We start from the raw sequence: 26,523 nt of genomic DNA, 5'->3' as shown, positions 1-26,523 counted from the left end.
ATTTACTGTGTCCAGGAATACAAACCCTTGTTCAGTTCTGTTTGATCAGCTAATGTAGACTGAACAAAGGATCTACAGCCCTTTGGTGTTAAACAGACACCACTTCTTCAAAAAACTGCCCACGTTTGATGTACCGATGTTATACTTTGTTCATGTTTATTCCCCAGTGTGATGCAAACACCATCAAGTTATTATTATAGACACAAAGTTTTTGTTCAACTGCAGTCCATGATAGGACTACTTAATTATAGCAAATGTTAAACTTACAACCATTTACATTTTTTTCCTAAGAGCAATAGAAGAAAGGTTTTTGTAGACTCTTGAAAAATCTATAAGTTTCACAATACAAGAATCAATCCTGTTAGGATATTTCCAGCTCTCTATTTTCTAAAGCTTATGTGGGTCCAGGTCATGAAGGCAACAGTCTAATCAAAGAATAGCATTAGTTGAAATACGACAGTGAAAGACACCTTAGCACAGGGGTGGGTAATTAATTTTTAAAGTTAATATCCACCAGGAATGAGTTTATCCTCTACAATGGTGCAAGCTTCTTGTGTGACCCCTGGGGAAAATGACCCAGTCCTGCCTTCGAGCTTTACCTAGACAACCACAAAACGAACTCCACTGGTTACCAATATTCAGCAACAAACCAACGCTCAACAAGCACACTGTTTCCTGTGTGAACGCCCTTTAAGACTAAGCCCAGATGTTGTTTTGCTGCTTATACACTTTCAGTCTTTGTCCACAATTTGTAGCTATAGATACGATTACAATATGTCCATCTAGAGTAAAGTTGTAGCTCAACATTCAACTGTTGAAAATGAGTAAAGACAAGCTACAACACTAAAGCGACAAACCAATACTCTCAATGACTTTAAACCTGCCTTCCTGTTAGCAGTGACTATGACTCTTTCTCTATCTCATCAGGCTTTGAAACCGCTCTTGTTGAGTCATGCACTTGCAAACAAAGTGTGGGAATTGGCCTATTGTTGCATAAACCTGTTTTATGTAGTAGGAGGCTCAGCTTCTTCTTGAAGGTTGGGGTTTATAAGTTTCAAGTAATTGCATGTGATTGTGTGATCAGGCAGGTCTGTCCCAGTACTTTGGTCCAGACTAAAATATTATTATATAGGGACAGTCCACAGGGGTTGATTGTAATGTAAATAACAGGGTAAATGTAGCAGACTCTGTCTCATGTATCACATATGAACTCCTTGTTGACAGAAGGCAGTAAGTAGCTTTATGCTGGGTTGGAGAAATAGTTATAGGTCTTATCTGTGGCTGCTGTAGCACTCTTCCTGTTAAATGATCATTACAACATGCACAACAGAACAGAATTGTTTAGATCTGAGACAGTTATGAATGTCGTGTGAACTTATTTATAGAACCATTAATAACAGTAGTAATGCAACACTGAATACAGATGTAATCTTTAACTGTCTGACTGGTACGTCAACTATTTTCTTCACATTTTCTCTTTTCATTTCATATTCGCATCTTTAGAATGACAACTTTCCCTGTTATCATCACACTGCCATCGGCCGCTCAGATTCACATGAGGAAGGTGGAGGAGGAAAAGCAGGAGAGAAATTTTAATCATTCCGCTCAGCACTTCCTGCCTAACCTACGAACAGAAGCATTTCCTTAATCAACATCAGTTGACAGGAAGTGATCACAGATCTTGGCGAGAGAGAGGCAGCTTTTAATGTCCTAAAAAATAAGCGTGAGAGCTGTGGTTGAAACTGACACAGTATTCCAGATTAAAGAGTCATTTATAGGTGATTACTGACATATCTGGTGACAAGAAGCCTGTGCATGAGAATATGAATGAGGGAGAGAAAAAAAACAGAAAGAAAGTGCCTGGCTGACACTCTTACAAGGGCAGAGAATAACAAGAGAGGGCTAATCTACTGCCTGCCATCTGTCACTCTCCCTCTCTCCTTCCTTTCCCGAGTCAGACCATACTCTTATTCGATATCTCTGATCATCCATTCTTTCCTCTGCTTCTCCCATCTATTTTCCTAGCTGTTTAGATGGAGAGCATCAAATACAATCGTACTAGTTTTAAATGAATTTAGAGCATATCATTGTACTCTCTATATTGCCATCAGCAGTGACAATGGATGGTTTGGTTGTTCCTTTCAAGAAATGTACTTACTTATGGAGGTATTTGAAAGCCACTGACACTGAAGTCATGGAATCTAATGTCTGGTAACCCAACACTACAGGAATCTGAATGAATAAGTGAAAGAAAGCAGCAGACTGTTGGCTTTAAGGTTTACTGTTTCCACAGTAAGCAAGCAGTCTAACTTTCCTCACAGGGCGGCTGCCTGACCAACTGACCGACTGAACGTCGGACTTGGCTAGCACAAAGGAGTGACCTCAGTGGCAGAGTCAGCTTTGCAAACTTCATGCAAATACCTTCTGGAGTCGCCCTCCACATAAATACACACTGCCTCAGTAGAAGCCTTGTGCTGCTAAATGAATACCTCTGCTCCACCATTTGCATAGACTCCCCGAAGGTAAAATCAGAGTGAAGATCAACAACCAGAGCTCCACCTAACTTAAAAACTAACCTCATCTATACTTAACCAGTGATACAGAACCTTTTAAAAACATCTAAAAACAAGTAGGAAAAGGAAAAGCAAAAACAGATTCTAAGCTAGATGCACTGTTTTGACACAACTGAATCGTTCTATCAAGGAGACAGCTGCCTTGTAGATGGAATGTGCCATTACTGCAAGCAGGCGAAATAACTCACCTAGAAGCCATGTGCTGATAGTTATCAAATACGAAAGCAGAAAAATGCACCTCTAACTACATTTAGGAGACAGGCAGGCAGATACAATTTGTGAAAGGTGGTGAGCTTAGTACCAGACAAACAAGAGAAACTCGCAAAGCTGAAAAAAAGTCTTGTGAAACCAAAAGAAAAAAAGATCCAATGGAAACCGTGACAAGTTAAGTGAGCTATATATTATTCTACTTATGTTTGTTGAATTTAACTCAGAGAGCATAAAGAGGATGGACATAGCTTCCTTGTTACAAAAATAAGAAGCCCCTAAAAAAAATGTGGATTTTACCTAGTGGCCACCAGATGGCGATAGCTGTAGTTGCAAAAAACTTCTAATCCTATAAAAGTCTATTACATAGGTGTTAAACTCTGGCCCGCAGCCTAATTACATTTGGCCCGCGAAGCCATACCAAATTACTATTAGAGCTGGCCTACTGGTATTATACAGCTAATATATACATTGTTTAGTATTAAGCTTTGCTTGTTCCACATTCAGTTTTTCAGCAAAACTTGTTTGAGTCCATAAGAAGAGATTCATTCTTAAATCTGGAGGAAGATATTTTTCAATAAATATTAATGTTAGCCCGCGACCTTGTTCTAGTTTTGAATTTTGGCCCACTGTGTATTTGAGTATGACACCCCTGGTCTATTAGGAAAACAGCTACCTTTATTGACGTTCATCTCAAGGCTTCAAAACAAAACTTCAAAAGGTGACATCCTGGTAGGTCTTTTATACTGTCTATGGTTTGAAATATGAACTTTTAAATAAAGCCACAGTTCCCAACAGCATTTGCAGGAGACACCAGGCAGAGACTGGGCGCTCAGGATCTCTGGTTTTCAACAAGACAACAACCTTAAGGATCCTGCCAAGAAAACACAGGGTGGCTCCCCACTGACAATCTTGAACTGACCCTGCCACAATCTGGGCACAAACCCAACAAAGCTCTCAGACTGTGAATTTACTGTGGACCAACACTCCTTATGAGTTGTGTTGAGTTTGAAAAACGATAGAAAACGTAGAAACGTCCAAAAGAAAGGTGTGTCAAACATATGTGATAATTCCCACAAAGGACTGAGGCTGTTACTGCTGCTATAATCAACATATAAATGAAAAAGAAAATTTGATATTTTCATTGATTTACCAAAGTTTACAATAAGTGTGGCGTAATGTACATAGTTCTGTAAAAAAACTGAAATAAAAACTTGAATGTCTAAAAACCTCTGAATGCACTACAGTAGTAGTGAACAGAAGCTCTCTGTAATGACAATAGAGCAGCAACCGCAATGCATGTCTTCAAATCTGAATAACAGCAAGAATCCAAGCTACTGATGTTCCTATGCCCAACACTTTGACTTCCTCCTAATTCTAGCTCTATTTGTGTGTGATGCTGTTTTTGAGTTACAGTGTGTGCATGAACAATATTTTTTAAAAACCTTGTGTAGTTCTGGATTTAAAAATAAAACAACCCAAAAAAGAACAGCTGTTATACAGCTTGTCTGTATAACTAGAATTCTGAGAAGTGGAAAATATGATAAACCCCTGGGTAGCAAAACACATAAGTCTGCCTAATGTGTCCACTCATCTTGGTGTGAACACACATGCAATAGCCATTGCTTTTGTCATAGTTCGGTACATAAATAGACATGTGACTCAGTGTCCCAACCTGCAGTTCATGAAACAGCTCTTTCACAATGGTGGAGAGGTGGTGAAACACTGTAGTATACTTGCTAACAGCCAGCAAAACAGTAACACTGATGTCCATAACACCACATAACCACTGTATACTGAAAGAAATAATCAAAATGAACAGTGGGACATTAGATCTTATTTTTCTTCGACCATAACAGTCTAAATTCCATTGCGGAAAGAGCTTTTCTTTACAAACTACAATCAAGAGTTTTTGTGTTTATATGCATATCAATTTGCTCTTTGGAGTTCTGCTGTGGACCTGCTTGTCTATCAGTTAGCATACACAACAGTGAAACCTGTTGGATAAATGGCATGACTGTTTCTGACCTTAGCTTCTTCAGTAGACACTTTGAACCATATGTGCCTTTCTTTCTGTCTGTTTATACCTTTTGCTTTGTGCTACTGTGTACCTCACTGCCATTCCACCCTTGCTTAGAGTGAATCAAGAAATAACAAACATGACGTAACACTGTCAGGGATAGGGATGAGACTGAGAACAGAAACATATTCTCCTTGCTCAAGTTCCTCATTCGTGACCATCTTTTGAGCAACCCCCCCCCCCCCAACTTTCTCACCAACTCTCATAACTTTGCATGTAAAACTGCACCCTGCCAGTCCTGTCATCATCACTGCTCTTTTCAGGGACAAACACTGCGTGAATGCCGTTCTAAGGAATGACTGATTTTCTGCCGCCTCGCTCACTGACCTCACACCAATGACATCAACTCCATCCACAGTTCTGTTTCTGCCCGATGACACCCTTTCTTCCCCTCTGTGTCCTCCTTTGTGTACAGTAAAATTACCCAAGCTTTCTCTTCAGCTGTTTTTAATGTGTATTTTCAATTCCTTCCCACAATACAGAGACAACTAACGGGTAGTTTTATTAAAGTGATACTTCAGCATCCACCCGCTCTGCAGTAAACACCCATCTACCACGCTCAGGGCTGCAAAGCAAACCAGCAGCGTTTCAGATTGGGTTTGATTAACTATGTTTGCAATGCCAGATTTTGTTTTCTTAAGAGGCATGGCACACCTCTCCCTCTTTTAGCCTGGGTTTGACTCACCTTGATTTGTCCATCTATCTGAATATGACAGGGCTGGAGAACGTACACTTCTAAATTTGTTGTTTGGCTTGTGCATGTGGCTCAGTGGGAACATGGCAATGCTTCACCACTGCCAACTTAAAAAAGACTGCGAGTCTGGTTTGACTGACAAGTTAATGTCGGACCAATATTTATATAATAAATGGAAGTTGGATGAGGAAAACGGTAGGCTGCTGCTTAGTGTCCAGTATTAAAATGACAAGCATCAAGTTAGGATTGGACACAAAGAGCTGCAGCTTGGTAAGACTCCTCCCTGTACTAACTCAGCATGTTAACCACTTTAATATTTTGCTGATTTCAGGGTTTTAATAGCCTACAACAGAACTCTGGTAGGTGATGATGTACGCAAACATGATGTGCCCACATATATTAAAGGCCATAAGTCTTTGTTACCTTATTAGAGAGACATTTGTGCATTTTCCTGTCAATTTAGGGGAACAAAATGACTACCCAGTGCTGGTAGGATAAACGCTACACTGGTGGAATATTGCTTTTCTCAAAAGAAAAGAACAGCAGATACACTCAGCATGCACTTCATTCCAGACCTTTCAAGCATTTTCTCTAAATCTCTGTCACTTATTTTTTTTCCAAGCAACTCTCTAATAAGGTTGGCCTTCGGGTAAAAGACTCTTTATAAAAAAAATAAATAAAAAAAAAAAGCTAAAAGAACTATCTCTCAACTTATCAGTGTTATGCAATAACAAAATATTTGCACTGAAATAGACAGCACCGGAGCAAATGATGATAATTTTTTGTGCTGATGTGGTTTTTAAACAACATCCTGCCAAGTTAGAAAGATAAATGCTGCAATATGTTATCCTGCATTTTCCCCCCCAAGTTTTTTAATTAAACTTATTTGCAATCATCACTCACAGTAGTTCATATTATTTGTAGATTGTATCATGTTTCCAGATTAATTTTTATTTCAGTTCAGCTACTTTCCACATTGTGTTCCCTTATTTCAGTTAAGTTTTTATTACCTTCACTTTAGTTATAGTTGATCATATGCACGAATACTTCCTGGTTTAAGTTTTGTTGACCCAGTTTGACCAGACTTATAAAAACTAAAAGAATTTTCCCTCATTATATTTTAATTTTTAATAATTTTTATTATTAGTGAGCGGCATAGTAGTGCAGTGATTAGCACTTCCCAGCAAGAAGGAATGGGATTACCCTCCAGGCTTGGGACCCTTCTGCGTGAGTTTTCTCTCACAGCCCAAGGACTTGTATGTTAGGTTAATTGTTGATTGTAAACTGGCTGTAGGTGTTAATGTTAGCCCTGTGGTAGACTGGCGACCTGTCCAGGGTGCACCCCACCTCTGATCTTATTACAGCCGGGATATGCTCCAGAACCCCCACGATCCTGAATTGGATAAGCAATTCAGAAAATGCATAGATGTGTGGATAATAGTTTTCTACAATCCCAATACTATTTCAGTTAGCTCCCCCCAAGCTCACTGTTCATGGTCTTAATTAATTGTAAAAACAGAGATTTCGCAGGGAAGAACGATTGGGTGCAGCAGCACCAATCTACAGTAGCCTATAATAAATATGGTGAAGTAACCCTGTCAGCTATTGAGTTGGAATTAACACAAGAAATATATTTTGAATTCTTTCATTAAATATATTTGTGTGGGCCTCGGCTTTCACCAATTAGGTCACTTTGCACAATTGAGACCGAGCAGGCCAATAATTCATACAAACATTTCCACTTGGGGACGGTAACGTCATTTACAACCTTCATCTCTGTTTATGTGTCTCTAGATAAACCGAAAGAGTCGCATTCCCTGATCACTTGTCACCAGTCATTGAGACCTGCCTGCAACCTGCTCAACTAGTTTGAACCAAAAGGAATTTAGGAGACTTTCCTGCAAATCTGCTCTCACAAACCTCCCAGATACACTTTCGCCATAAAATAAGCGCCAACAAACACTCCTCATCTGATTGTCCACAAAAAACATTTAATGAAAACACACAACTTAGCAAGCTAACCCAACTCTGACGGTCCCAGGTTGTTTGGCACCCACGGTGAAGCATCACCTCTGAACACTTTTTCCTTTCATATTTTCAAATTTTCAAATTAAACAAGGTACACAAGGAAACACGAACACGGAAAAGTCATTAAAAATATCGAAAAGTCAACAGGGAGTCTATAAAGGATTATTATGAGAACATCAAACTTACGGTCATGCTTAGATAAGCAGTTTCGCTTGCCTACCTCTCTCACCGCTACGGTTCAAAAACATCAACTTCTGAGCTTTCGAGAGGCCGCAAATGACGAGCCACCACTTCTGGACGGTTTCCCACACACGCTCTCAAAGTTTAGTATCCGCGGAGAGCTGCCGTTTTCAGGAGATATGTTAAGTTTGTTAACGTTTCTGCTCAAGAGAACCTGTTGCTGACAGCTCGGTGTGTCACACCAACAACATGGCTGACGACGAGTGATTGGAGCCTGTGAGGCGCTGCTAACGTCCGGCAAGTGGGAGGAGAGAGAAAGGGAGGAATAAAAGTGGAACAGATGGAGAAGGAGAACAATCGATGGGATGGGAGGCAGATAAGAGACAAGTGAGGGTAATATTATACAATATGGAGCCAGACTAGGAGAATAATGGAGAAGAGATTAAAATCCTTGTATGACTTGGAGATTATTCATGACAAATTATGAGATAAGGATATTCTGACAGTATACAGTCATATATTTTGAAATTATATAGGTACACGTTCTGTGATTATACAGTCATGTGTTCTGAGATTATACAGCCATACACTCTGAGATTATATAGTCATATATTCTGAGATTACACAATTGCACATTTGCAAGAAACAATTCAGAAATCCTCTGCGATTAAAGTCACAAAGAGTAGCTCACTTTGGAAATTTGGATCAGCCTATATAGCCAACTAATAATGTACTGTATTAGATCGGTAAATCAAATCATTGCCTGTTTTTAACCGGGTTTAGCTGTGTAAATTTCCAAAGCTCAGAATTGGGATAACACCCAAATAATCCAGACTTTGAAGGGACACTGTTGCCTTAAATTAGACATCTTGTTTAATGTGGGTGGCAGTTGGGTGTCCAGCAATCAGTCATTTCCAAAACTGGTTGGAAATTTCTTAGTAACTTACCTGGACTGTAATTTGGCCAGATTTGGCTGCTTCAGTGGGACGAGATCACAAGCTCTGAGGGAATGCATGATGGCTGCAAAGAGATTTTTTTTAAATTATAGAAGATTCAGTGGATGATAATTTTAATGTTAACAGATCTCCTGCCTCCATGAACACTCATTACGTACCATACATGCCCACTACTGATATAGCAGTTGCATTTAAAAACACGATTTAATCCCAGTAACTAAGTAACTAAGACAATGAATTATAGTCTGGTCTTTTGTATATCGTTTGCAAAATATGGGGAATAATAGGCAGTGGACCACTGTGAAGGACATAAGGAGTCTATCTTCTAAAACCTACAAACATATATTTTTCCACCTACAGTTAAACCAATAGTTTTTTACTTCATGTGATGTTCTTTAACATTAATTCATGTAATGTTATTTAAAACTGCTTCAGTGGATATACGCAAGAACATGACTGGTTACTGTGGTCATGGAAAACTCAGCTAAGAAGTACAACGAATTTTTATTTAACTGATATCTAAAAAAAACTTAATAAATAATACAAAACTATAATAGCGATGCTGTGTATATCATTCACTGCTACACATTGTCAATAGTTTGTGTTTTTCTGTTTGTGTCCGTGTGGTTCCTCTAACCTAGTAAAGTTTTAAAAAAGTGCTATTTTCATCCCAGGTTCTGTTTTGACTCCAGTTTATTCCCACAGAGCGCTGCTTTATGTAGTAATTTTAATGAGATGACTAACTATTGTTAATTATTATTATTTATTTCTGTGGAATATCATCGTTTGTGTTTAGTTTACTATAATGTGCAAGCGTTTTTCTTCTGAAAAACTAAACATGTACTCTATTACCCATATTCCCTTGAGGCGTACTTGCGGCAGCTTTGCGACATTTCCAAACGATTTTCGCGGTTTACGGCTAGTTTACAACTTTGCTACCTCCATGGTGAGTGGAGCAAAATGTTCAACAAGAAACCCCGGAGAAACTTTCGGCAAAGAAAAGACTGCTCCAGCGACGATGAGGACCAGCCAAAGAAGAGCGAAGAAGGAGAGGAAAACCCGGAGAAAACCGCTCCAGCTGTGGTAAATAAGCCCCTTAAAGCCGCGCAGAGCCGCGGCATCACTTGCAGCTCCAAGCGGGAAGCGACGCCTCCGAAGCCGGATTCCAGTGACGGAGAAGACGGGGAGAGCGTGGAAATGACAGAAGAAAGAGAAGAGAGAAAGAAAGACCAGGAGGGGACCAAAAAGAAAGAAACCTCTGTTTTGAGTTTCTCCGATGATAAGGAAGGTAAGTAAATGTAAACGAGGCGCTTTAAGGTAAATATCTTTGACTCCTCAGCTCACTGACAACTTTAGAGCAACGTTAGGAATTTGGAAATATTAATCTCCTGTTATCTGTTGGTAAAAGAGGTGAAGAACCTAAACCTCAAAGATACAGTGACAGTTCATAGAGTTCCTAAATGATTTTATCCACTGTCAGTGCTTTCCCTGTCATCTGTCCACATCATCTGCCCAGATGCCTCTTGAACCCCATGTGTTTTACTTTATTGGACCCGAAGGTGACAATAGACACCATTTCCCACATATTGAGACAATGTCACACATTTTGTGTGGCTCTACTTTGCAAAAGTAAAAACATACGATTCCCCCCTAAAAACGTGTGACTTATGAAGAAAAGCTGATCTATGGGGGAATCCATATTGAAACCCAGTGAGGATTATCTAACAGAGCTGCAGCTGGAATACCCAACATTTAGTTTGTAGTGGTCTGATCATCCTAACAGAGGATGGCGGTTGGCGGTGATTGCCCAATGTAACGGCATATAATTCTGGTTTGTTTCACCTTCTCATAGCTGAGGAGTCTACGTTTAAATTGAAGAAGTCATCTGAGAAAACAGTTCTGTTCCAAATTAGGAAGAAGGAGGCTCCGCCTGCCAAGACCATCGTCAGCACAGGTAGGTCCATGATGGGAACAAGAACTCTTAGAAACAGATCTTGAATACAGTATATGTGCATTAAATACACTCACTGGACAGGTGTGATATGTGTATCCAAAAGAATGCATCCATTCCATAGGAGGTGATGAGTAGGGAAGTGACAGCAACAGATCCATGTGTTCACAGGTTTTTTCCTGGTTTAGTCTCTGCAGTTTAGAGATGATTTTGGTAGAGGCAATGAGGCTGTGATAACTTATTTGACAGAAATTGATGTGTTTTCAAATCCCTTTTGGTCATAAATAAACCAAAATGACTATTTTTCTAATCCTTTCTAATCTTAAGATTATACTGTTAAGGGTTTACATATATAGATTCTTTGCAATATCTAATGTATACCAGAACACATTTTTGGTGAGTAGACAGAATAAACATTTTTATGCCTTTTAGCTAAAATCAATGGCTTCCTGTTCTCTCTTCCACCTTCAGGGGCTGGTGGTGCTGTCTCATCATCTGCTTCACCCAGGCAAGATTATAGCAGTCAGGCGTCACCACATTCTGTGGATGATGACGACGAAGATGATGATGATGATGATGATGACAAGGATAATGGGAGCAATGATGACAGTGATAGCAATGAACGTGGAGTGGGATCTCCTTCAGCCAGCTCAGCCTCAGACTCTAGCAGTTCTTCTTATACGCCCGGTATGTTTTGTCAAAGAGAAGGACTCTCAGATTGTTAGGACTACATGATATGATTAAAATCATCAGTTGTTAATCTGGATTCATGGCTGTGTTTTTAAATTTCTTCTGCTTTGTTTGTGCCTGCAGTAAATATCCCCAATGCTAGAGAGATCGAGGCAGCCAAGAGACGGCGTCGTGCCAATCGAACCCAGAAAGAATTCATTCCCCTCAGTAGAGATGGCCAGAGTTCAGCTGGCAGCACACCAGATCACTACAGCAGGGAGGATGAAGATGACAGAGTCGATGATGATGATAATGAGCTGGATGATCATGAGAGGAGAATCGAGTTTGCCCCACGGATGAGGAGCATCAGGGAAAGAATTGCTGAGAAACTTGGTATGAGAGGGCGGGATACAGAAAAAATAGTATGAGGAGGTGAGAAAGAGAGAGAGAAATGGCAGGTGTAGAGAGAAGAAGAACGGTGGGGAAGCATGAAAATGTGAAAGCTGTTTAAGTTAAAAAAGAAAGGTGAAATTTGTCATAATAGGCCTGTCTGAATAGTTTGTATGGATTTTAACCAAACCGTGAATTTTAATTGTCCTATTCTGTGTGTTTTAGGAGAAAGTGATGGCAGTCGGTCAGGGACTGATGGGGAGGAGCAGGAACTCTGGGAAGAGACACAAATTGGGAAGGGAGTCAAAAGACGACCAGGGGAGCAGGTATGAGGGCCAATTAACATCTTGTTTTTGATTCTCATTATTCTGTTAGCACATATCTATAAATGCTGTTACTGTAAGTTATGCACCTGTTTTATACCTTTATGCGTGTCTTTTTGCATTGTTCTGCTGTCATTGCTTTTTGTCTTTTTATCCTCCTTTTATCCTGATATTTTTCATTAGAGCCCATCTGGCAGTGAGTCCAGCAGCTACAGCAGCAGTAGCATAAGCAGGCGAGATAGAGGAAGACAGAAGAAGAAATCTGCAGGAGTCAAAGTTCCAAAGATGCTTCCCCCTGTCACTGTCTCAACGGTCAAGAGAAGGATCGCTGGAAAGTTAGTTTGCTCTTTATTCCACACACTATAACGATTTAAAATATTAATGACAGAACAGATTAGGATTAAATGTTTAAATGATACACTGTACAGCAGTAGTAATTCCTATTAGCATGATTCCAGAGGCCAATAAACATTACATTTATACACTGTGCTTTTATTACTGCATGCTGCCAAAACATGCAACACACATTTCCCCCCATTGTACACTTAACTCCTCCACTTTGTAATATTTTTTTTCTTCCTAGACTTGATTCGTTGAAGGAGGTGTACAGAGCACGCCAGGCAGAGCTCAGAAGGATGGAGGGCGATGTTGAGGGTGCTAAAACCTCGTTGGAGAATCTGGAGGAAAGCTCCTCAGAGAAGCAGCTTAAGTTTTACAGGACCATGACGACTTATGCCCACAACATGGTGGAGTGTTTGCAGGAGAAGGTCAGAAAAGAAAAGTTAACATTTAAAGCAACAACTGAAAAAAGAGTAGTTTATCTTTAAGCTTTAAATTGTTCTACTGTGTATTCATATGATATAAACCAGTACAGCATTATCTGTTTTGTTTTTTTCTCAATACTTGACTAAATTATCCCAGATAAATAATCCCACAATAATTTAGGTGACTCTCCTTTTATTTGCTGAAGGTTGTTGAGATAAACTCTCTGGAGCTGGAGTTGCACACTCTGCTGTCTGACCAGATGGAGGCGCTGTTGGCTCAGAGACGAGAGAAGATTAAGGAGCAGGCAGACCACCTGCAGCAGCTTAGCTGTGAGTGAAGTGTGTGTGTGTGTGTGTGTCTCTCCACGTATATTAAAACCTACTGTGCAGTGTGTCTCAGGATGTAATATTTAAATTAACTGTATGTAATTTGTAGATAACATAGCAGAGCAGAGTGCAAGTTCAGCCAATGGATCAGAAACTCAGTGGTGAGTGTAATGAAATACCTTTCAAGATTACATTTCCTGGTTTGCTTTGTTACTTTTCTAATTTATTCTGTTCATGTATTAGAAAAAGGAAGTATATGCATGCATTTGAGCAGGTACTCCATTCTAGTCTTGCACAGATATGGCTTTAATATTTGTCTCTGTGTTCCAGTGAGGTAAACGTCGGTGTTAAAACTGAGGAAGACTTTGATATGGCTGAAGACACACAACCTTCAGCAGAAGAGCAGGAGCAGCTGCAGAAGAACATAGGTGAGGCGTGGTTGTTCAGCTCTCTGTAGGAGCATCAATTTGTAGGCGAAGGCTTTGCTAAAACGGTGTACCTTAAACACAGTGAAGTATAATACAATTAAATTCTGCAAGACTGCAATATAAATATTTTCTATTTATTACGGCAACTCTCTTCTCTCTTTGTGGCTTTCTCTTTTAGTTTCTAGGCTATAAACTTGAGAAAATCCTGATTTGCTTGATGCCTGTGTATTTATCTGTCTCTCTTTTCTTCCCCTTTCTGTGTCTGCTCCAGCTGACATACTGTTGAGGTCTAAGGCAGTATTTTCTGATGTCCAAGAAGACTTCTGCAGTGTTAAAAAGATTCTGTCTCGCTTTGAAGAATGGAGGGAATGCTACTCGGAGTCCTACCACAATGCTTATATCTCTCTGTGTCTGCCCAAGTTGCTGAACCCCATCATCAGGCATCAGCTGCTGGCGTGGAACCCTTTAAAAGTACTTGAACTTGTGTACGCATACAGAGGGTTTGAGGTTTTAGACATGGATTAACGCTACTCCCAGACTAAGACCTGCATTTAAAAAAAAAAAAAAAAAAAAAAAAAAGTTTGTGGTCCAGGACTAGGCTTAATCCATGTCTGGGGAATTGAACTGTAAACACAGCTGCCATTAGTTATGATGTTATAATATGCAGCAATAACCATAGATTTATTGTTGTGTCTCAGGATACCAGTGGAGACTTTGAAAACCTCCCATGGTTCACAGCAGTGGAGACCTTTTGTCATGGACATGGCCACGAAGAGCTGGAGCACACAGACAGACAGACGCTGTCCAGCGTCATAGAGAGGACCGTCGTACCCAAAATGACTGGTACTGTGGACTCAATGATCTGTGCTCCCCATAATTTAAGAAGCAAAAACATCCAAGTACAGGACTGCATAGGGGTCATTGCTTTTTCATTTTTAAACTAAAATCCATTTCATGATTTAATCTGAGGCAGTATTATCTGAGCATTTTTTTTCTTTTACTTTGCTTTTTGGTTCAGCTTTTCAGGTGCTGTGGATAATCAAATCTAAATCATTTTTTAGGTCCAGAATGTATGAATCGTCTTAGGGATTTAGAATAGCTTTATGCAGCAAAATTAACAGTCCATACCAAATGAATTACCAAGTCACTCTGCCTATAACTAATATTTTACAGTGGTCTCCCTTGCCTGGTATAGTTATATTGGAACGAAGGTTTGCCTTGAATTCCTCTTAGCCTTTTATATTGATTGCTCTCTGCTGGTCTTTGAAAAATCCATATGCACATTATAATGACCTCAACTACAGACACGAGATGTGTCAAATACTGACCCTGCCTGTCTTTGTGTGTCTTTGTTTCCAGCTTATGTGGAGCTGGTGTGGGATCCCATGTCCCACCAACAGTCTGTCTGTCTGACTGATGTGTGCCACAGTCTGAAGGAGGACTACTCTGTCTTTGAAGGAGAGCATAGCAAGCCAGTCAAGGTAAAGCCAACACTTACACATTTTTCAAAACAAAACTCACCTTTGCTGTTGTCTTTTACCATTTAAAACGTGCCTATTATTTACTGGGTCGTACTTTCAGATACATATTTTGTGTATTTGTCTCCCACTCAGGCATTCACAGAGGCTCTGGTTCGCAGGCTGAGAAGCTGTGTAGATGAAGATGTCTTTATTCCCCTGTACCCCAAAAAGTGAGTTTCTGTTTGATGTGTTTAAAAATGAATATCAGGTGTTGAGTACAACACCTGCATTTTGTATCCTTTTGTTCCTTATTTGATACAAAGTATAGTACTTCCTTGTATTAAATAAGGAAATGTATCTAAAACTCTCTTCAGTCATTAGATAAAATTGTCAGATAATAGTCAGATATGGTCATTTAAACCTGTTGTATTTGCACTTTATTTATACTGTCTGATCTTCTATTCAGGTTTCTTGAAGAGGCGTCTTCACCTCAGCGTCACTTCAGAGATCAGCGGTTCTGGACAGCTGTAAAAGTACTGCTCAGACATTTGTGTTGTGTCAGATTTTGACTGTATTTTGAAACTTCTCAAGCTAATATCAATTGCATTGCTTTTCATTTAGCTCTTAGGCAATATGGGGAAGTGGGATTTACTGCTCCCCGAGTTTGTATTGAAGGAACTGATGCTGGACAAGCTGTTGAACCGATACCTCATGACCACACTGTGCAGTCACACGTTGTCCAACAATGCTGTTTATGCATGCAAAAAGGTATTTGAATGCATCACAGTTGTTGGTGTTCTACATATTAGTTTGACGTTGATAATGATGCTTTATCACTCCTCGCTCCCTCCTCAGATAGCAGATGGTTTACCCCTGTCTTGGTTTAAAGGGGAGAGCACCTGTTTGCCTCAGCTCCACAATTTCAGAAACCACATAGTTCAGAAAGTTCATGCCATCTGTAAACAGCAGCCTCCCACAGATCCCAACACCAGGTAATAAAGCATGTTTTTGTAGAAAACAGTAAGATAAGTCAACATCAAATAGATGCCCTTTTTAAATTAATTTTATATTGCTAGATTTTTTTGTTTCACTTGATACACAAGCTATTGGAGACTTTCCTGCAGTGTGACAGCAATATTTCTATAAAGTCATTATCTTCATACGTTTGTGCAGATGTTCCCCACCCCCACCCAACAAATGTTGTAATCAGAATCATGTGTTTCTGCTATAGGGCTGCTGTGGTTGACCTACTAAAGGTTTTGAGTACAATCAGATGCCACGACTCCATCATGGCCATAGCAGAAAAATACCACTATGAAGATGCCATCTACTCTCATCAGCTGCTGAACCCAGAGACTGCATGGGTCTGAAAAAGATCAAGGGAAGACGGCTCAAACTGAAATACCAACCGCCTAATGTGAGGTGGCGTGTACAAAACTGTATGCTCCACCTTGACTGAAGCAATAGTTGAGATGAACACATGTTTGTAAAATAATTCACATTCCTACAATTTGGAATTGTGAATATGTCGCTGTTTAAACAGGATAATTGGATTTTTTTTATGAATAAATGCCTTTTGTGATTGTTTGTTTAAACCTTTTGCCGTTTAAGGTGTTTGAAATCGCACAAACTTCTTTTCTCTTTAATCCCACTCCACATTAGATTTTTATCACTGACATCACTACACAAGCTACAGTCCTGTTGAGGTTTTCTTATTAAATTGTCCGGTTTCTTATGAACAGATGCTGACAAGACAGACATCTGAAGCAAGGACAGAAAGAAAGGAGATGAGCTTTGTCATCTCCTTTCCCCTGTCAGGGGTGTTTTTCTTTAGTTAATACCAATATCATCTGTCAGATCACATTAAATACAGTACGCAGCACTGAGCTCAGGTCTTGCTTAAATTTAAAAAAAAAAAAAAAAAAAAAGTTAACCACATGAGGTTTACTGCATGAAAACTTTGCTTTTCTAACAATCATAATACATATTTTAGACATTACTGTACCAATAGTAAAAATAATTGAATATACCTAAAGCCCATCAGAATCACCTGCATTATTTCAGGTTTTTGAGGGATGTTTGTGTACTAGAAGACCGCTGTAATAAAACTGATCACTTTGTATGTAACTAAACCTCCAGATACACAAGAGAGACAGTGAACTTGTGTGGCAAAGATAGTCTGAGAGAACTCTCCAAAGTGTGGTGGTATCAGTTCAGTTTTTTTTAAATCAGGATTCACTTGTGATTCCAATCTCTGAAGTTAAATGTAATTTAGAAAATACTTAACTGCCCAAATAGGCATCTCAAGACATTTCACGATAGTTGCCAAGTGGCAGGACTTGCTCGTAGAAGAGCTCTTAAACTTTCTTGTACTACTAGTGCATACTCTACAATGTAAACTGACTTCACAGGAAATGCAGATGATGTTTCTGTGACGCATGAAAAAGATACAAGACTTGTAATTATTTGCGGAGTTGGCTTTATTTCTGAGCAAAGCACACCAAAACAACCCCAAAACAGCTTGCCACGTGCACATAACGCCCAAACATGAAAAACAAGTCTACGCTGACAAAAATCATCACTGCAGGTGAAACTAATCCAGTCAAAGGAGCAAGGAAAAGATGTTTACAAGCCCTGTTTGGTTTCATGGAGTAACTCATGCTGTTTGATGCACAGGCAGCTGGATTCATTTTTCTGACAATGCTCAAAGGTAACCGTTTTGAAGGTGAACCCCTGGAAATTCAGGCTAAAAGGAACTAGCCTTTTAAAAAAATAAAACAAGCAATTAGTCCAACAAGCAAGGAAGATTTTATCTACAGTGACAGGCCAGGAAAGGCAGGCGTGTACATAAACACACAGCAGGTCTCTGTCCTCTACTATTGGCTTTACTTCACACAACCAGAGCAAAATATGTACAGCTATCATGTTAATGCTACTTAGTATTACTGCTGTACATATAAAGCTACTGTATGCTACAACGCTTAGAGTGCAGAAGTTGACTTTCCAAGAAAGAGGTGTTTCATGAAGTTCACAACAGCTGCAGTCCTTGAAAATCATTACAAATCTACTGCAAATAGTAATACTTTGTTTTAAACTGAAGGGAGCATGCAGTTTTCCCCCTTTCCTCGTGTCCAATTAGTCCCATTCTGTTTAAAGTGAATCCCAGTTGTGTGGCAACTTAAACAAGACTCTTTTTATTCCATTTGTTGCACATAGAAAATGTGTCTAACCAATTTCTCTTAGTCTGATTATAATTTAACATGCTTTCTTTACCATTTGTGTTTAAAGATGTGAAGTAAATCCGGTTCTTCCCAGAATTCCTTTTTCAAGTCGCCAGAAATTGTGTTAGTGGAGGACCATGCGAAACCCATTTGTTTTACTGCCCTTGGCTAGAAAACACTGCCACAGTTGTGCTTTTTTGTTTTGCAAGCAGAACTTTAATACATTCAAGCTGAAAAGAGACAGGCAAGTTTCTGACTAAGTGAAAAGAATAAATGTCAAAAATAACACTAGAAAACAAACCCAAAAAACAATACCAGGACTTCATCTGAAACTCATCTGTCTTGTGATTAAACAGCTCTCTTCCAATGTTGGAAACTTTTTACTTCCTGTTATGCATATTAGTAAGTGCTCACAAAAACCTGGAGAACGGCAGCAGGGAGAGAACAAACTTTAGATGACAGAGAACTGGATGCCGTGCTTGTTGAGGCGGTCGACTAGTGTGGTCTTCGCAAACGCAGCTCCTGGAGTATATACTCCTCCCCTGGAGAATGTACAAAATTAACTGTATTAGACCAAGTCCCAGAAATGTCACCAAGTGAGATTCACTTATACATAAAACCACTACGCTTGTGCATTGACTAATATTGAATCATGACAGTGACTCAAATGGTGAAGCAATATATGACATTTTTCACATTCTCACGCACACATTTTGAACTTTGAAGCCGTTTTACACTAATACACACTCACATTTCACAGCAGCATTTAACAGCATGCAGACTTCCATCTGGTTTATGAGTAAATTCAGTCATCCATTTTATTTGGGAGTGAGTTTAAATTATTATTTACATAGACTGGTAAGATATACTTGATGTTTTGTCATGTGATAAAGGCAGAGTACATCCTGGAGAGATCGCCAGTCTATTGCAGGGCTATCACAGAGAGTGAGCAGCACAGTGATGCTGCACTGCTTCCTGTGCGAAGTTTGCATGTTCCCCATGTGCTCTAAATTGACCTTACATGTGAATATGACTATTAATGGTTGTCTGTCTCTCTTAGTTATCCTATGCCAGGTGGTATAGGCTTAAGCCCCTCCCTGTGACCCTGAATTTTATAAGCTGGAGAGGGAGGTTGGGTGGATGAATGTTGTGCTTTGTAATTGAGTGTGAAGTCACATCCAGGTCAGGCGGTAGATGTGGGGGAGTGTTGACTCACTTTTTAGGCAAGGCTGCAGCTTCGTTGAGAAGGGTTAGAGCAGCCTGAACCATGGCGATGGGCGTGGCCACGTATCCAGCCTCTGAATAACAGAAAGAAAAATTACTTGGATTAGACTTGGATTGCAAAGAAAGGCCAGGCTGGCTACCTGGGCTAATTTGTATTCCTTTCACTCCAGAGAAACGGTGCCATGTTTCCTGTTTTCAAGGACTTTTAAGAGTCTGCTGCATGGTGATTGCATCAAAGACAAAATCTTGTCTTTGATGACCCTTAATTTCAGATTACCTGGTCCTTGAACCCGTGTGCGGATTTTGGCGCTAGGTTTTTCTTGGGAGGTGTCCTGTTCCTCAGTGTAGCCCTCTCCATAGAAGGTAAACTGGAAGGATGAAGCCTCCATCTAAAACATGCCAGAAAACAGAACACCTTCTTTAGCAGACATAACCTTTTTTGTTCTGTTTTTATTTTCACATGGATTTAAGATTAACTGTAGACTGTTTGTGCTTTACCTGCTTCCTAGTTGGTCCAGCCTTCGAAAACATTCCAAAGGAGAAGAACTCCGGGTACTAAAGGCAAAGATTAAAAACAGATGAGTGTCACAGCATTTCCAAACACCCATGATGTATTTTATACTGTACAGTTACAGTCGACTGATATTATAAATGCAGTAAACCACATTTTGTGTTAGCTTACTTTGATGAGCAGATTCCGTCCAAAACTGAACTTGACCAAGAACAAGAACATCATGCCAGCAAACAACATTTTGATGATGTTTCCGATACCTCCTATTCCTGCATACGCGCCATACTGGACCTGCAGTTTATGATGAGAGGCAGTGAAATACAAGCGGCACAAATGTGAAAAAACAAAGTTGTTGTGTCCTGGACACCACGTCGTCACATGAGATTTTACAAGTGAATCAGCAGACATTTAACACAAGTACAATGTGTGTAAAGCGGTCCCCGGATGTTAAATTTAATAAAAAAAAAAAATTAAATAAAAAAAAAAAGATATTAAAGAGAAACTAGCTAGTAAATAAATAAAAGACTGACCGGAGTGGCTTGACATTCCTCTGTCAGGAAGCGCTGAGTTCTCTTCACAACAGAGGGATCTGAGCCCATGAAGGGCACAGAGTACTGCTGGAGCTCATTACAGTAGAACAGCGCTCCCCTACAAATACAAGCATTTCAGGGATTACACAAAATTATGTGTGGGGCAAGGTGTAATACATGCATTTGTGCACTATGGGACTGTAGAATCTAACAGAAATGATCTTTCTGTTATATCAAACACACGCTCATATATGCATCTACACATCAGTTTACATCCTATCAGTGGGATCATCACATCTGTGTTATTAGCTGCTTGCATGCACACAGTGGCTCATAACTGCTGCCAGCTATGCTCTTGAAATGGGACAGGTAACAAATTAATACTGGTATATACTAATCAGTACCAAAGTATTGCTAATCCCTTATCCAAATGGTGTTGCTAAAGATTTATATGTAATGTTAATTCATTTAACATGGTTATGATATGGTTGAGCGATAACATTTAAAGATGCTGTGCGGCAGACAGAAGTATTTAGTATCCTCTGTGAAAAAATGTAGTTGCACACAATAAATGTAGAAACGCCCCAAGTACTGCATTTTTTTAATATCTGAACATGGATGCTGTACCGGCATCTTCCATGCAGCCTCATACCTCCACATGAAGCCATCTCAGCCTCAAGTCAAGGTAACACATACTGCTGAATAGTATCAGCTTCGGAGTACTGATAAGTACTGGTATTGACATAAGAATGAATAAAATTCTAACAACCATCCTTCATACTGTCTCCAGACTGTTTTTTTTATGTTCATCCACTGCAATATTTACTCTGAGGCAGGCAATTTGATGCAAATCAAAAAAATACTTTAAATTAGCTTTGTGTACCTGCGTTTAAGCTTTGTGCCAACCATGGGGAGAGGTTTGTGATTAAACTTTCTCCTAAGATTCTGAAGCTTCTGGCTGTCAGCAAATCCATAGATGGCTGACTGCCATGTGCCATCATGGATACACCCACCCTGTCAGAAGAAAACAGAAACACGCGCGCACACACACGTGAAATAAGAAAATATGGAGACCATACGTAAGAATTACTGAGCACAAGTACAGAAGAACGTGTGTAATGAAGCTTAAACAACAAGCTGGTTCACAGATTCATACCTCAGCTCCTGCACTGACAGTCAGGAAGCTCTCCACGGCAGTCAGTGTGCCTGTGGATAAACAAATACACAAGTTTATATCATTAAATCATTAACTCCATAGCCCTGTCAAAGAGAGCTTAAATTTGAATAATATTGTGTATATGAACATGTATACTGAATGTGTAGACTGTGTCACTATTTGCATACCCTTGAACTGGTCTCTGGTGTAGAGGACCCCCATGTCTGCAGGAATGGAGTCAAATCCACAGCTCCCAATGATGTACACACCTTTTTCAGCTGCCTGGCTGCTGTAGTTCAATTGCATGCCCTCCAGAAACTAGATAACAGCAGAAAGAAACTCAAGTTAAGGGGCACGCAGACACGCGCACGCATGCACATGCACGCACGCACAAAAAGTCTTACATTTCTACGATTTTTTTTAAAAACCTTTTTGCATTTTCTTAATTAAAGCATGAACAAGACAATTTGCCAAAAACACCTAAATATACTGTCACTGGAGGAAAGATTTTTTTATTTTTACAAATGCAAAAAACACCATGTTCTCAATTCTTAAGGAGGGTTATATTTCATGTAGCTTTCATGCAACCTTTTGGAAATGATAAATAGTCAGGGAATACACATAAACCTAATAAAAACTAAATTCGGATCACCAAAGCGTCTGCATCTGTGTTGCAGTAGGACTTATTGCGTCACACATGAGCACCTGACAGTAAGGCAGCTGTTGCTGTCATGGGACCCATTGAGAAATAATTTTGTCTAACTAGCTGCAGCATCAAACTCAGCACATCTCCCATTTATTTCTAAACAAGAGCTGAATGTTAGCTTTGTGCACAGTAGAGGTGGGAATCACCATACATCCCACGATACGATATTATCACAATACTTAACGCACGATACAATATTATTGCAATTTTATTTTTTTATTATTATTATTATTATTTAATATATTATATTATTATTATTTATTTATGAAAACTATGCAGCCCATTCAGCAACTGAAGAATTTGAAAGTAAATTAAAACAAAATATAATTTTACATTAAATAAAAAAGTTTTAAACTTAATTAAAATAAAACATGTCTTAATTTAAAATAAGTAAACTGTCATGTTTATTGCTGCCAAAAAAAAGTTAAACACATTTGGACAGTGAAGGAATGTCAGGATTCTTGCTCAGAAAAAGGATCAACATGCTCTGAAGTCAGAGCACAAAAACCTTTTTTGTAACAAAATATCGATTTCTGCTGTCCCTGTATCGATACATTATTAGCAAACAAAATATCACGATACTACACAGTATCGATTTTTTCCCCCACCCCTAGTGCACAGTTCTAAATCATGTTTACCAGTGTGTGTGTGTGTGTGTCTGTGTTTTCCTCAAGCCAACATCAAACCCGAGGAAACCTTCATACATTACAGTACAAACCTGAGGCTCCCCACTGATGTCAATATGGTGTGCTCCATTTTCCACGCAGGCTTTGACCACTGGCTCCCCATAGAATCTGTACTATAAACACAGACAGAAACTAATTGAATTACTTAATTTTCACAATTTTAAAAATTGGCCATTTTCCCCACTGCGAAATCCTTGTGCTACACAGGTGAAAATCCATCTTCTCCAACACACATCACGTAGCATTTGCTCTCAGGTACCAGTGTCTTTGCTCCCCTTAATTGTTCAACATGAAACGATCCCTCCCTGGCTTTCCACACAAAAACAATTTGCAGCAAATCCTGTTGAACGTGTTCACTTCGTTGCCAGGTGTTAACACACTGGTTTATTTTAGATACGCAAGCAAAACCTAATATAAAAACAACAGGCTTCTGTGTCTGAGTTTGAAGAAAGCTGGCAGGGTGCTGCTGTGCATTACAATTGTGGTTACTGTAGTCGAAGAATTTGATTAAATAATACAAACAAACCTGAATGATGCACAGGATGCAATTCAGTGGTGCTGGAAACCCACTCTTCATTCCAACTTTAACATAATGCTAGCTATTGTGTGCTACACGTCAGTAGCCTTCATTGTGTGAATGTAAGCTGAAGTGAATGCTGCTCTGAGTGAGTGAGTGAGTGAGTGAGTGAGTGAGTGAGTGAGTGAGTGAGTGAGAGAGAGAGAGAGAGAGAGAGAGAGAGAGAGAGAGAAAGACAGAGAGAGAGAAAGACAGAGATTCAAAGAAGGAGAAAGAGAAAGAGATGGGGGTGATAACTTATTCTTATGCCAAAGCAGGATGCCATCACACTAATCTTGGCAGTTTGTGTGAGAGAAAACTAGTTTATGTCATGACATGGAGCAAGTAATAATACACAAACACAAGCTTCTGTGGAACTGTCAACTTACAGGCCCGACGCAGTTGAGAACAATCACAGCCTGTTTGCACATGGCTGCAAGGGAGTCTGGTTCCCCGACATCTGCGACGATGATGTCCACCTCCGCCCTCAGCTCAGGCTTACCTACACACACACAAAGTCACATAAGTAACAGCATTTTCATTCGTTTCATATAAACCAATGAAAGTCCAGTTCACTGGACTTTCATTGGTTTATATGGAAGTCCAATGAATATGTCTGGCAGCATATTCACAGGCAGTGCTATTACACCCCAGCTATCACACTACTATCCGAGCAAATATGCAAAGTCGGTCACTTATTTTTGTCTGTGTAAACATTTTCTGTCATACTGTTAAAATTACAAGGAGCTATGATGATTGTTTCAAACTGGATGAAATGAGGGACTGCATAAAGGTCCAGAACATGAACTGTGTTAACTGGGAATCAGGAAAAAGCTACTCTAGTAAAGTCTATGAATAAAAACATGAACTTGTAAATGATTATAACAGGTAAAAAAAATGAAGCCAGCCTCCTAAAGGAATATTAAAAGTTTTGCCCTGATGAGATTAGCCTAGTTTAGTCAAATGAATATAAAAAGCCCCAAGTCATTTTACAGTCTGACAGAAGAGCAAGTGGTCACAGACACACATCTGTGGAGAATGAAGATGAAAAATATTACTTATGTGTAAAATATACTGTTTTGTTATTCCTGAGTTTGAGTTTTAACCAATAGACGTGCAAATGTGTGAGAACTCTGTACAGCATTCGAGTGAAAACGAGGACAACATAGTGTAAAAGAATGCAGATGCTGCACAGGCTGGAAGAAATATCTTGAATAACTAAGACATTAAACAGCATGAGTAATTTTAAAATGTGCCACTGTAACTATAGAAAGCCTCTAGAAGACAAACAAACACATAAGCCATCTTCAGTGCTCACTGAGAGGCTGGACTAGAGTGCTGTCATGGACGGGGATAGTACAGCGAACTGGTATGTTCCATCAGCTGTTGCACACTCCCTGAAGAGAAAGCCGAAGAGGATTGGACAATAGAATAACAATCTAATCCTTTGGAAACTTGAATCACTATAACAACAACAGAATAGCTCCCTGATCTTCAGCTAGTGATGGACTCAATTATCCATGTTTAGCGTGTTGCATAGATACAAATCATCAACCTGGAAACTTACTGCCATTCTAAATATGTTTAGTATATATCTGTTATTCCACACCACATTTTTGAATATATTCCTGTGAATAGTATTTCTATTTCTGCTCTGTGACTGCAGCAGCAATGGCAGAATTCCACGTGCTATTGATTATTTGACATATAAACTGATGATATTTTACTTGGATTTTCTGTTTGGGAAAATAAGACATTCTGTTAGATAAGAAAATAATCATGCGATGCATTCCTAGTTTCTTCCTCTGAAGGAATTAAACTGCACTATTTTGTTTGAAATGTTAATTAAAATAATGTTTATTTAGTTGATCAAGCAATAAGAGGCTGAGATAAGAACAATTTACAGCTTACTATTTCAACAACTGGCAAAACTACTTCATAAACACTTTCATTTGATTATTTGCAAGTTGATTTAAGCATGTAACAAAATATAGTCATAGATTTTGAATTTTAACAGAGTAACGTATCTTATCTATAGTAGAAGAAGAATTATTAAGGATTAACCTTTGGTTGCAACATCAGCTTTACTGTACTTTGAGTTGAGGGTCAAAGTCACAGCAAATTCAATGTAACCCTGGCAATGTAACCATGTTTTAAGAAAACAATAACTGTAGCCCTGCATTTTTTATTATTATTTTTAAATTGCAAACAACACAAACAACCCTTTGTGAAGACATCCCAGCGTCAATAAGCATATGCGCTCATTTCTCCTCCTCAGGCTTCTTGCGGTAACAAATTGAAGTAGTGCATGCATTTCATCTATATCTTTATTTTATTATGTAAACAGTCTGTAAGTACGGATTTGTGTTTTTCCAGTTTTAATTTTCATTTCATTTAATTAAAATGTTTAAGTCAACAAGAATACCCTTATTTTAGTGACTATTTGCTTGTATATGCACAGCTTATGGGATCAATCGGATACATACTGAGTGCTCCGGCGGCCTGCTCCAGAACTTTTTCCAGCTTCTGTTTGCTCCTACCGGCCACGGCCCACTTCAAGCTCCCCTTTGGACCCTCGGACGCCGTCCGGGCTACCTCTTCCACCACAAACTGGCCCGTGAACCCGGAGGCTCCGAAGATAACCAGATGGTACGGCCTGCTTGAAGATGTTTCTACACGCGCCATAGTGACAGCAGACAAGCTCGCACAGACACCTGCAGCCCTTGCACCAGGATCCTGGATCCAGTCTGACCGCCTGGCAGACTGCGTGCGTTTTTACGGCGCTCCTTGGTCTACTTCCGTAGCAGGATAATATGCTAATATGCTAGTAGATATTGACAGCAGTGGGAGTTTTTAGCTGTTTAAACAATTTCTTCCAAAGGAACTGGAGTTATTATATTATA

General features: G+C 39.4%; 3 protein-coding genes across 3 annotated transcripts in view; 1 reads left to right on the top strand and 2 right to left on the bottom strand.

Moving 5' to 3' along the window:
• Window positions 1–8,044, bottom strand: part of itsn2b (intersectin 2b) — a 36,952-nt gene extending 28,908 nt beyond the window's left edge. Inside the window, exon 1 of the mRNA XM_085452337.1 lies at window positions 7,803–8,044. The gene's annotated coding sequence lies outside the window, so the exon portion shown is untranslated. The remainder of the gene's footprint in view (window positions 1–7,802) is intronic.
• Window positions 8,045–9,629: 1,585 nt separating this feature from the next.
• Window positions 9,630–17,789, top strand: gcfc2 (GC-rich sequence DNA-binding factor 2). Its single transcript, XM_085452303.1, has 18 exons — window positions 9,630–10,006; window positions 10,571–10,672; window positions 11,141–11,356; window positions 11,483–11,731; window positions 11,954–12,054; window positions 12,235–12,386; window positions 12,635–12,818; window positions 13,022–13,145; window positions 13,252–13,303; window positions 13,473–13,570; window positions 13,842–14,041; window positions 14,269–14,413; window positions 14,930–15,051; window positions 15,184–15,260; window positions 15,497–15,563; window positions 15,652–15,798; window positions 15,886–16,022; window positions 16,262–17,789. Exons 1-18 carry the CDS (start codon window positions 9,679–9,681, stop codon window positions 16,398–16,400), a joined length of 2,640 nt encoding a protein of 879 aa, XP_085308429.1. The 5' UTR covers window positions 9,630–9,678; the 3' UTR covers window positions 16,401–17,789.
• LOC146718494 (saccharopine dehydrogenase-like oxidoreductase) lies at window positions 17,487–26,385 on the bottom strand. The gene is made up of 12 exons (XM_085452326.1): window positions 26,107–26,385; window positions 24,010–24,122; window positions 23,097–23,177; window positions 21,861–21,990; window positions 21,673–21,722; window positions 21,400–21,530; window positions 20,517–20,634; window positions 20,158–20,277; window positions 19,974–20,030; window positions 19,753–19,864; window positions 19,468–19,549; window positions 17,487–18,793 (listed from the first exon to the last, which is right to left on the bottom strand). Exons 1-12 carry the CDS (start codon window positions 26,303–26,305, stop codon window positions 18,703–18,705), a joined length of 1,284 nt encoding a protein of 427 aa, XP_085308452.1. The 5' UTR covers window positions 26,306–26,385; the 3' UTR covers window positions 17,487–18,702.
• Window positions 26,386–26,523: the final 138 nt, after the last annotated feature.

The sequence above is a fragment of the Copadichromis virginalis genome, linkage group LG1 (assembly GCF_057382275.1).
Source record: "Copadichromis virginalis isolate Kocher_CV1m ecotype Utaka linkage group LG1, C_Virginalis_male_GT1.1, whole genome shotgun sequence".
NCBI lineage: Eukaryota > Metazoa > Chordata > Actinopteri > Cichliformes > Cichlidae > Copadichromis > Copadichromis virginalis.
This window is presented reverse-complemented; position numbering and strand designations above follow the sequence as displayed.

What these genes read in the sequence shown, in the direction of transcription:
- LOC146718494 (XM_085452326.1), bottom strand. Translation starts at nt 26,305, where the DNA reads ATGGCGCGTGTAGAAACATCTTCAAGCAGGCCGTACCATCTGGTTATC. An exon ending in TTCTCAACTGCGTCGGGCCT is followed by an intron (nt 23,178 to 24,009) that starts GTAAGTTGACAG and finishes CTGTGTTTATAG; the next exon opens with TACAGATTCTATGGGGAGCC. An exon ending in CACACGGGTTCAAGGACCAG is followed by an intron (nt 19,550 to 19,752) that starts GTAATCTGAAAT and finishes TCTGTTATTCAG; the next exon opens with AGGCTGGATACGTGGCCACG.
- gcfc2 (XM_085452303.1), top strand. Translation starts at nt 9,679, where the DNA reads ATGTTCAACAAGAAACCCCGGAGAAACTTTCGGCAAAGAAAAGACTGC. An exon ending in CCACCTGCAGCAGCTTAGCT is followed by an intron (nt 13,146 to 13,251) that starts GTGAGTGAAGTG and finishes TGTAATTTGTAG; the next exon opens with ATAACATAGCAGAGCAGAGT. An exon ending in CCCACAGATCCCAACACCAG is followed by an intron (nt 16,023 to 16,261) that starts GTAATAAAGCAT and finishes TTTCTGCTATAG; the next exon opens with GGCTGCTGTGGTTGACCTAC.